Source organism: Hippocampus zosterae, chromosome 9 (assembly GCF_025434085.1).
Source record: "Hippocampus zosterae strain Florida chromosome 9, ASM2543408v3, whole genome shotgun sequence".
NCBI lineage: Eukaryota > Metazoa > Chordata > Actinopteri > Syngnathiformes > Syngnathidae > Hippocampus > Hippocampus zosterae.
In genome coordinates, this window is record NC_067459.1 from 12587804 (window position 1) to 12599167 (window position 11364).

Below are 11364 nucleotides of genomic sequence, written 5' to 3' on the forward strand. Positions count from 1 at the left end.
AGTGACGTGACCAATTACACGAGCAGCGCCATCTGTTGTACGACAAGGGAGTGTTTCGTTGATTCTTTTATTAATTTAAGTAATTCAGTACAGTAATGAGCTCACGGAACGACAATAAGTGAGGATATTTATAGTGGGAATACTGTACAAGGAACCCCGAAGTGATGTTACATTTACGTAAATATGTTTTTACATATGCTTTGAGAAAAGGGGAGAAGCTTATTTAAAAGTTTAAACAAATGAGGAAAATCCCGATTCACATCTATGGTCTCTGGTGCTGCATACATTTCAGATAATCATGGCTAATATTAAAAAGCACTGCTTCACATCAGACACGATTGTCAACTCAAGACTGAAGTGTACTTATGTCATTTGTGGGAAGCATGAAGTGTACACGTATGTTAGAAATATTTTCAAAGTACGAAGCACAGTGAAGGTGTCATGAACATGTCAACCTCACATCTCTGAAGTTCTTGGTTCAAATCTTATCTCCCGCCTTCTTGTGTGGAGTTTGCATGTTTTCCTCCTATGCATCCATCATTTTTGGACCAACATTTGGGCAAGAGAAGGAATGTATCCTTTGGATTCCTCACCATCAATTTGCATACAGCACACACCGAAAGACAATCTCTCACACTCACATTCATGCTTATGGACACTTTGCATTCTTCAATTAACCTAAGACTCATGTTTGTGGAACGTGGGAGGAAGCCATAGTACTTAGATAAAATGAAAGCTGAGGGTTTAACCTCTTGCCGGTGAGTCAGACATGCTAACCACAAATACGCACTACTGCTATAAATTGCAATCCACTGACCCATTTTCTATCGTAAAGGGCACATTAATTCAATCACATTTACACAGAGAGGCCTCGCAGTTATCACGTAGTTAAAATCATCGCATGCCAGCATATTAAAAAAAAAAACAGAATCACATCATTTGACATGTTACAGGTAATACAAGAAAAATAAGATAAGATAAGATAAGATATCCTTTATTTGTCCCACAATGGGGACAATTGTCCTCATTAGAGTTACAGGTGAGCTGCAGACTATCCTAGCTGATTTGGGGTGGGGCAAGCAGGGTCACCCTGAACTGGTTGGGCAGTCAATCACAAGGCTATTTTAGACAAACAAGCTGTCACCCTCACGTTCACACCTGTGCACAATTTGGAGTCTTCAATTAACCTAACATGTATGCTTTTGGGATGCGGCAGGAGGCTAGACTACCAGGACAACATGAGAACTCCAACGTGAAGGCTGAAGCTGAGATTCCAAGCCCAAATGCCACAACAGTGAGGGAGACATGCTAAACACGGGTCCACAAAAATAAAGTCAAGACACTTCTTGATTTGAGTACCGTTAAGTTTTTTCTTGTTCGGGTGTTTAATACTACAGAGGTAACAGAGGTTTTACAGTTCCTTTCAAGACAGATAGAGCTTTGTTATATGATACGCCAGCTCATTCCTCTTCCCCTTTTCTTTCCCTTAGAGGCCTCCAACTCAAATCCAGGGCGAAGCTCCGAGGTCTAGGTTTAGAAGCCTGTGGAATTCTTTGCAGGGCTGACTTGATCACATCGTTCCTCCTTTTCATCAGGATTAAGCCTGGTGTCATCTGGTCTGGGTCATGATACTGGATATTACAAAAAAATGGATTTTCATCACATGAGGTCAGATTATAAGTAATGCAATGAAATGCAGCAGCCAGGGCTTACTTTGGAATTGAGCTTCGGTACAGAGAATCTTTGCTCATCTGGAGTTGGGTCAGCGCCGGGTGTATCCGTGTGGAGGTCCACCATGGACTGGGTCATCTTGGACATATTGGTACTTGAGCCTTTCCTAAATAGTTCTGCTCTGTTATTCTGAGGTTTAAACCTCTTTATGAGGTCATTCAGGGAGTGGAAGCTCTCGGATTGCGGCACCCTCAGGATTAAGGGCTTCTACAGGCAGAAACATTCAAATAAATCTTTCAATTTGAAACAAAAAAAAAACTTTTTTTTGCGGGAAATCATTGGTGCACTATCAAACTGGGGGTTGTCAAAAATACAGGTTAGTGTATTCCAAATGTAAGTAAAGAATTTCCTTGCACCCCACTTTTCATGGCACATCCTCAAATGTATCATCAAATTTGATGATCTACTCCACCCACTTTAGATGCCGCAGTTAAAAAAGCCTCTAATCGGGGCTTTCATTTTCCCAATAGAAAAGTATGAAGCCTGTAATTTGTCCAAAATGTTTGTTTGAACCCAAATGGCTGACTGATTATTAGATTTCCATGTGTACGGTACTTGGAACTTTAAAACTGCATCCTGTAACGACATGAATGTTTTGGTCACTCTGAGTAACAGGTCAATTCTTTCACATTTTTCAGGCAGTGCTATTGGGTGAGTTTTCAGGTGGAGACTCATAAAAATGCAAACATTTGTAATTTTTCAGGCGTGTTGAACCACCCCACAACCCCTAAAATGTGACTCGTTTGTTGGCTGAATAATAATGAAGACAACCATTCCAAGAAGGCCTGATTACTTGCCCTGCTTCACTCTCATATATTGCCCTAACATTTTAATGTACTGTAGAAAAACTAAAGTTAAAAAAAACACCAAAATGTGTGCACTTGATTCATGATCATTAAGAATTAATCACTGACCCCAAAAAATTGGCCTCTGACCCATTTTGGGCAGTGCCCCACAATTTGCAAAACTTAGCTTTTCAACAGTATTGGCTTACTCTTGAGGCGGCTATGTTTTCTATGCCAGGGCTGATGTCGTCGAAGCCGCTCTCCTCTTTCACATTGGGATCGGGCCTTGCACTGCGCCTTTCCCTCATCGAGGAAAATAAAAACTCGTTTTGCCCCAAGTCTCTGTCTCTGTTGTCGCGCCACGCTGACATTGCTCTGTCTTCTGTAGAGAACTGTCGGAAAGCAGCTTGTTCTGTCTGATGTTCTGACCAACTGGAAATGAAGGAAATATTATTTGACATATATACTAATTTAGGTTAAATCAGTATGGCCCTCCCACTCTATTTTTACTGTATTCCTGTAGTTTATTTGGAGGAAAGCCTGCGTTGTATTTGAACATTAACATTTTGTCAAAAAAGCACATTTTTATATTTTTAAAACATGTTTCAAATATTTGTCCTATCAAGCTTACTTGGAAATGTTTGCATTGTCTGGCATACTGTTTATCATTGGAGAGCTGTCCCACACCCTATGAGGTACAAAAACAAGCATCTCTCAAAACCGAGTCACACATTAATACATCAGACTCACTTAATACAACAAAGAAATTTGATTTTAGATATTCAATGCTCTGCAAAAGTCCCAGGCCACCTTAAGATTGTATTTTTTAGCAAATCTAGAGTTTAATGATCATGTATGGCGAGAATGCCACTCATAAGAATGTAGCCCTCTGTAAAAGCTCTCATGTCACCAAAAGTAGTAGGCTACTTCATAGTTCGTGAAGAATGACGAATAAACCCCTTCGGACAGTTGTCATTCTTTGGTTGGGGGCAGACTGCCCCATCATTGATGAGGTCAAACAGTTGAATGCGGTCTTTCTTGGCCCAAGATTTACGGATATTCTGTTGGTCTTAGGGTTAGGGCTACAGTGAAAAAAAAATGATGTATTGAATTTACTCAATTTTATTTCATCAAGTGGGCTGCATGAAATGAAATCATTGAGATGGATGTATTTTTAAGTTGTTAGTACCAACATAAAAGTCAATATTTAAATATTTAAAAATGTATCTGGATCTTTCAGTGTCGGGTTGGTTACATATCGGGATGTGGTTGGGATTTGGGTTACGGTTTGTGTTACAGACTGGATAGAGCAGAATTCCTCTTCCTTGAGGGCTGGTTATCTTATCAGACAATCAGCAAGGTATGCAGACGCTGGACAACAATCTTGATCATTTAAATCAAGTGTGTTGTAGAAGACATCCAGGAAATCGGCTCTTGAGGAACAGGACTGAAAACCCCTGGTTTAGAGATTAGGTCGGGGCAAAGTTTCTCTACCTTTTTGAAACTGGGAGCTATTTCTTGAGTATTGATTTATACAAAGGGCTCCCAATTTAATGGAACACTTTAAATTGTCCCGGGGTGTGAATGTGAGGGTGGATGGTTGTTTGTCTCTGTGTGCCCTGCGATTGGCTGGCAACCGGTTCAGGGTGTCCCCCGCCGACTACACGAAAACAGCTGGGATAGGCTCCAGCATGCCCTGCGACCCTCGTGAGGATAAAGCGGGTCAGTTAAATGAATGTATGGATGGTTATGGTAGAGGTAAGGTTTAGTTTAGCAGGGTTTTTTGAATAATTTACTATTTGTGAAAATGACTAAAATGAAAAAAAATATAGTACCAGAAAAAAAATTCATGGTGACCTAAGACTTTTAGCACTGTAGATTTTAAGGTTCAGGTCTAAAACATCATCAACATCTCATCTGCGGTGTTCGTACCTTCTCATGGTCATAGGGTGAAATCCATTTTGACTATAAGTATCCAAAACGAGTGTGTTTTTATCAAACTTCACATCAGTATGCAAGGGTGTTTCCTTTTCCTCAATTTCTGTGTCTTCAAAAAGACTATCCGGGAAGCTTTCTCTGGTAATAACACCCATGGCCTCCCAGTCCAGATGGGTGTCCATCGGTGGCGAAGGAGGGTTGAAGATCTCTTGAGTTACGTGGAAGTGTCTTGGAGGGCTAGGGTCTTTGAAGTCGTTTTGTTGCTCAGTCATTTCCACGTGGGGAACAGCATACTGCAACAAGTTGGGAACCTGGGCAGACGCCGCAAACAGGGTCCGAAACTCTTTGTCGAAGCTGTCCACAGCTGAGCCATTGACAACAGTGATGAGATGTCGGTGTAAGTGAGCATCAGTCCATGCGAGGCTGTTGAGGATCAAGAAAACCTGTTATGACATCATCACTTGTTATACCAAGAGACCTTTTAGATATGAACGTTTTACCTGTAGCTACCATGAATTACTGTCACCAAATCCACCAGAATGAATTTGTCTTTCAACTCCCCAGCCATCATCTTTCCCTTGCTTGAACAGAAGCTTTTACCTCCAAGTATACGAACCTGAATGTTCTGCCATTGAAAGTGAAACATAACATTAGGAACATTGGTAGCAGTCAACGCAAGATCAATATCTGCTCAGTGACTGTAGGCCAGGAAGTGAGTGTGAATGGTTGTCTGTCTCGACCCTGCGACTGACTAGTGGCCAATCACGGGTGTGGTCTAGGCTAGGATAGACCCCAGCTTCCTGTGAGCATGCTCTAGGCCCTTAGGAAAACAGGGGTCTTGGGAAATGAAAGACTGAAATCACAGGACCCAAAGAAAATAGCACCTTGGGAACTGGAGAGCCTTTGAATTTGTGAGCTTGGCAGCATATATTTATGCGAATATGAATATTTGGAACATCGGATCATAGGAAGTTAGGATATTTGACATATCTGAGAATATGACAATATTGGGCCCCTGGCAATGTGGGATACATGGTGCTCAACGAGTAGGACACATAAGAAGCAAGAGTATACTGATGTCATAGAACATGTGGCGTAGGATGCATGGAGGCCTTAAAATTCTGAAACGTTATACCATAGAACTCTCGGAATATGAGACTTTGGAAACCTATAGCCATTGGAAAGGTTCTGGTTCTGGAACCCTGCAGATATGATACCTATGAGTACACAGACTAGCGGGTTGGACCCTGGTCTGTCAAGTCTTGGAAAAATGCTTTCAACCTGGACAACTTGTTACTCAGGATTACTCAGAATTTGTCCTGGGAATTTTTGTACTTTGAATTAATTGAGCCCTGTCACTATTGAATTATTGGAATATGAGACAGTAGAAACACTTGGCTTCAGGAAAATGTGCTTCTAGATACAATGAACCATACAAACACAATTACATGGAAGACTGCATGGATACATGAGTCCATCAAATCATTTTCTGATGATTCTGCAACAGTAACTGTAAGTCTACTGAATGCTGTGCAACCAGTTGAACTGCAATACTATGCTGGCGGGACCGTGATTACAAAGGTATGCGATGTGTCAGAACTCAAGCGCACAATGCAGTATATCAGGTTTAAAAACCTTTTTGAATTTAGACCACTTCCAGCAGTTATTAACTAATCTGGTTGAGCGTGTCTATTTTCAACTTTTTGTACTTTTTGTACTCGAGCCCAACTCACCGGATGTCCCAGCCTGTGGAGTGTGTACTTCTCCTCAACAGTTCGTTGGTTGAGGATAATGTAAACCGGGACACCCCTGGAGGCTGCGTCATGTAAATCCCCAATGATAGTGCTGTCTGTCAGTCGGTCAGTCACAATGGCAAGTACCTGCAGTGTAAATCAGGACATAGCCTTGGAAACAGCTCTACCCCTGCTGAACGCTAAAATATTAAAATCCATGTAAAGAATGCATACTTGGCTGGCCTTCTGCAGATGTCGTCGGATGACCTCTCTGATAGAAGGTTCTCCCTCGGCGGGGGGATTTGTGTAGACTGCAACGTTTTCCATGCGCACCCAAGGCGCCTCAGGCCAGCCCAACACCAAACCTGGAGCGGGCACATCTGAGTAGGACGGGAAGTAGGAGGAGGTGAGGTCCGCTTCATCTGGGTTGACGTTCCCTCCATTCTCCTCTTTTTGCAGTGGGGTAAAGTGAAAGTCCTGAACCCAGCTGGTTATTTCGCTAACCTCATCGGGAGACAGAAAGGAGCCAGAGAGCTCTGCGCCGACAGAGTTGTAGAAAGCTCTGGGACCTTCACACAGGAGTTTCTCCATGGAATGTCGCTCTAGCTCTGAGTAGAGGAACTCCGGCGAAGACGGCTTTACCGGCAGGAACACTGCATCCTCATCCAGACTCGCCTCCTGAGAGCCCGGCATGGCTGCAGCCTCTGTGATGAAATAGTAAGTTTCTCAGCTATTGATCCCGTCTCATGTAAGCCATCGGTCCTACGAGGCGCTGATCTGGAGGATCAAATAGTTGACAGGAAAGACATCCAATGGTGGCTGCGGAGAGGAGGTTTGTATGCCGCCGTCCTCCACAACTCATATTACTTAAACAGAAAGCCGCGGACGAGACTCATGCAGTCGGTGCATTTTTCCGTAGTCGTTTTGTCAAGCTCACCTTCAGTGGAGCTTGTGTGACTCTGTGGTTCTCGCTTGACTTGTTCCCGCCCCTACCTGTCATGTCAGTCAGCCTTCCACTCCTTGTGGGCGACATTGTATTCGGATTCCATAAATTCTGTGCCGCTGACAGATTTCTTCGCCATTCGCAATCGGCTACATCCATGCCTCCCTGGGTTCACTTTTACACAAGAGCACATTAATGCATAAATATTTTCGTCGTCTGCATAATGTGTGTGCCACTTTTGTTTTGCAGAGCCTATTTCTCAATACTGCCCGATGAATTCCTTTGTTGTCCATTTCTGAATTCTTGCTGCTCTGCCTGGGAAAATGCTGACAAAATACTTGTCGCAATATGTTGAAAGATGACCAAAAAAATACACCCTTATCTAATACATACAATAGAACGCTGTCTCTTCTCCTGACGTCATCAAACTCCATGACGTCAGCAAAACCACCCAAGTCTTACTTGAAAACTTTGATTAATCTTACGTGTGAATACATTGACATTGCAACAAGTCTGTTGAGTTGCAAGGAAGCATGAACCGGTTGAAAATATAAAATAAACAAGTGAGTGGTTGAGTGATTCTAGAAGGACACTAGGAATTAGCCTGTACTGAAAAGGAAAAAAAGCACTAGATTACAAGCTGTGAGAAAATTTTTATCTGAGAATTTTTTAAAAATACATCATTTTAATAAAAGTAATAACACAAAAATCTAAAGAAATTATGAATATTCTGTTGTAGTGTTAATTTAACACCATGTGACACACCTTGCCCGCTCAGGTTTAATACCAAACAGAATTGAGGGCACAATGAAAAATAAATCAAATATTATGAGGTTGAATACAAGAATGATTACGTAAAATAAGCATTTTTAAAATATTCATTCATTCATTCATTCATCTTCCTAACCGCTTGATCCTCACTAGGGTCGCGGGGGGTGCTGGAGCCTATCCCAGCTGTCTCCGGGCAGTAGGCGGGGGACACCCTGAATCGGTTGCCAGCCAATCGCAGGGCACACAGAGACGAACAACCATTCGCACTCACACTCACACCTAGGGACAATTTAGAGTGTTCAATCAGCCTGCCATGCATATTTTTGGAATGTGGGAGGAAACCGGACCACCCTGAGAAAACCCACGCAGGCCCGGGGTTAACATGCAAACTCCACACAGGGAGGCCGGAGCTGGAATCGAACCCGGTACCTCTGCACTGTGAAGCCGACGTGCTAACCACTGGACTACCGGGCCGCCCATTTTTAAAATATATATTTTTAATTCTTTTAGGATTTTTTAAAGATGAATAGTTTCTGAGTCATAATATTTTTTCAAATGAAGTTTTGAAGTAACGAGTTCCCATTTTTTTCCACAAAAAAAAAATATTGCAATAAAAAGTGGTCGAGTGGTTAGTACGTCGACCTCACAGTGTAAATTTAGTCAAAAGTACTTAATGACCTGTGACAAAACGTGCTGTAAATAAAATTTTGTTTAAATCAACCATCAAACAGAGTGGCAAGCCACACTGAATACTACTTCTACTACTAATAATAATATGCGGCATGGTAGACAACTGTTTAGCACGTCCGCCTCACAGTGCAGAGGTGCAGGGTTCAATTCCGACTGCGGCCTTCATGTGTGGAATTTGCATGTTCTCCCCATGCCTGCCTGGGTCCAAAAACATGCATGGCAGGCTGATTGAAGACTCGTAAGTTGTCCCGAGGTGAGAGTATGAGCGCGGTTGGTTGTTTGTCTCTGTGTGCCCTGCCATTGGCTGCCAACCGGTTCAGGGTGTCCCTCGCCTACTGCCCGAAGACAGCTGGGTTAGCCTCCAGCACCTTCTGCGACCCTTGTGAGGATAAAGCGGATCAGAAAATGGATGGATGAATGTTCTGAGTAGGTTTGCGCTTTTGCTGTTTTTTGATGCAGGCACAGTCCACTGCTGTTTGCTCCTTGGGGTTGAAGAGCCATTCAGCTTGGGTCAACCAGATTTCTGCTTAATGTGTAAATGTTCAGGTCTGGCTGTTGACCTCTGACTCATTCCTTTTAGCTCCCAGCACATTCCAGAGGGCAAACAGACTATTTACCCATGTTTACACAGGCTTAGGAGCGAAGTAGCTGTCTGTTGGCTTGCTTTTGCCCACCTGTTGGAGACATCGGTCACGTGGTTTCAATCCCTAATTGTCCATTTACCTCAAAATACTCTTCGGGGCAGTACATTTTCATCTTCAGCACTGCCGTTCTGAGGCAGAGCATGCTCCCCGCAGCCAGTGTTCTAAGCCAATCAGCAGCTTGTGTTTGAACTCTTTTCCTTCTGGACTGCCCGCTGCACTGCCTCACCGTGTCCCCCATTGGAGCACTTAGCGCAAGCACTGGCACTCTGTTTTTGGTGCACTCTGAACAACGGAACGGCACATTTGAACAATGCTCTTGAGTTTCTAAACGGGCAGCACTGTGCACTCAGAGTGTATTTCCAAAGCGCCCTACAGCTTGCCGACCCCCAAAATTCATGTTCCCCCATTGTGGGTGCGTTCAGAAATAGTGCTCTGAGCGCACTGCTTCACTCAGACTGTTCAGAAACTCTAATTGATGTTTAAATGTGACCTGTGGTTATTCAGGGTGTCCCAAAAAATGGAGCCCTGTGCAGGCGTTAGGAAATTAATTTGAGTGTAGCATGCTCTGCACACCGTCAGTGGATGAGAATGATAAAACGTCAGCTAATTTCTCTGTGAAACCTTAACCATAATTCCACGGTGTATCATAGCCAATCTTGGTGGATTGATGCACTTTGTAAATAGTTTTTGTACAAGGCAAAAGATCGTTTCCATGACCACCTCCGTACCTCCAGTGGAAGAGCAAACATTTTGAAAAATGTGCAGGACTCTCACATGAAAACATTGACGAATTCATTGTGTATACGCATCCGTACCAAACCTTAGTTTCGGTAACCCCGTGATTGGCTGTTACAGATAAGACGAGCCATCAATCAAACCAAAATGACATAACTGTTTTTTATTTATTTATTTTTATGTCTTAGTGATAAGCAAGTCAGCACTATTATTTTGCAATACAAAATCATAATAATAACTTTACTTTTAGAAATCCTATCCATCATGGTGGGTGGATACCAAGAGACAAGCAACACAGCTTGCTTTCTTAACCGGCTGGATTTATTGTTAGTGAAATGGGTGTCTGTGAGCACTTTGTTTTCCTCTCTGACTGTACACTTGATGGTAGTGTTCCAATAAAAATAATCTTGATATGAAATAGCCTGTTAAGAAAATACAGTGGCTACATTCTCGCTTTGTTGTTTTGCCTCCCAACACTACAGTATATGCTTAAGAAAACCCACTTCCGTCCTCGCTTAGTCCTTTTTAAAAACCTCTCATCCTCCATCCCAAAATTAGGTGTATGTCCGTCCAAGGCACGGAATGCCCATCTCTGTATTTATTCATGCGCTTGTGTTTTGGTTGTCTCAAGTTCTCTAAATTTCTCACATATCTGATCTTTTATCTTAGTGATATCGACCACAATAAGCCAGGAAATTAATGGTTATTAGTTCTGAGTAAAAAAGAAGCCACAGTATTCTGCATTGCCACATATAATTTTGGGGAACACGTTCAGAGTGCAAACCTGAATACAAAACTGAAACTACTTTAATTAAATGTGACAAAATAATGACATACTCTAACAATGTGTTTCATTTTTATTTTTGTATTTTTAACTCAGTCTCTGAATTAAATAATTTCCTGTGATCAATCATTGTTAAATCAAGGATAGGGAGGGAATTTAAAGAATGCAGAAACATTCATGTTTCACTTTAGAGCAGTGTATCTAGGTTATCTATCAAATAATAACATAACCCCAAATGTAAATAAAAATGTTTGCTCTAAACACATTATTTGAATGGGTTACCATGGCAGAAGACCGAAGTTGTGTGCTTTATATAACTGCAGTCGTGGTGCATGTGTTTGTGTTTGGTGGTTGGAATCCAATCCTGTGGATTTTGGTGATGTCGGGTTGCCCTTTAGCCCCTACTGAAGTCAATTATTCATTGTTACTGAAACCTAACAATTCTGACCAAGTTAACCAGAGTTTGAAATTGATAGCATGTAACATTTTTCGATAAATATGTTTGGGATAATATGTTTCGACAATATTTGCTTCTTATATATATATATATATATATATATATATATATATATATATATATATATATATATATATATATATATGTATATAA

At 41.9% G+C, this 11364-nt stretch overlaps 1 protein-coding gene across 2 annotated transcripts; it reads right to left on the reverse strand.

The window, feature by feature from the left end:
• Positions 1-35: 35 nt before the first annotated feature.
• Positions 36-6880, reverse strand: fam83e (family with sequence similarity 83 member E). Of its 2 annotated transcripts, XM_052075691.1 has the most exons (8): positions 6422-6880; positions 6188-6334; positions 4955-5079; positions 4449-4877; positions 3148-3204; positions 2726-2948; positions 1714-1938; positions 36-1631 (listed from the first exon to the last, which is right to left on the reverse strand). In XM_052075691.1, the coding sequence occupies exons 1-8, from the start codon at positions 6878-6880 to the stop codon at positions 1461-1463; spliced, it is 1836 nt and encodes a 611-aa protein (XP_051931651.1). In that variant the 3' UTR covers positions 36-1460. The 2 variants fall into 2 exon arrangements, with proteins under 2 accessions (XP_051931651.1, XP_051931652.1); XM_052075692.1 differs by lacking the exon at positions 3148-3204.
• Positions 6881-11364: the final 4484 nt, after the last annotated feature.

What these genes read in the sequence shown, in the direction of transcription:
- fam83e (XM_052075691.1), bottom strand. Translation starts at nt 6,880, where the DNA reads ATGCCGGGCTCTCAGGAGGCGAGTCTGGATGAGGATGCAGTGTTCCTG. An exon ending in ATCTGCAGAAGGCCAGCCAA is followed by an intron (nt 6,335 to 6,421) that starts GTATGCATTCTT and finishes TTTACACTGCAG; the next exon opens with GTACTTGCCATTGTGACTGA. An exon ending in GTAATTCATGGTAGCTACAG is followed by an intron (nt 4,878 to 4,954) that starts GTAAAACGTTCA and finishes GATCCTCAACAG; the next exon opens with CCTCGCATGGACTGATGCTC.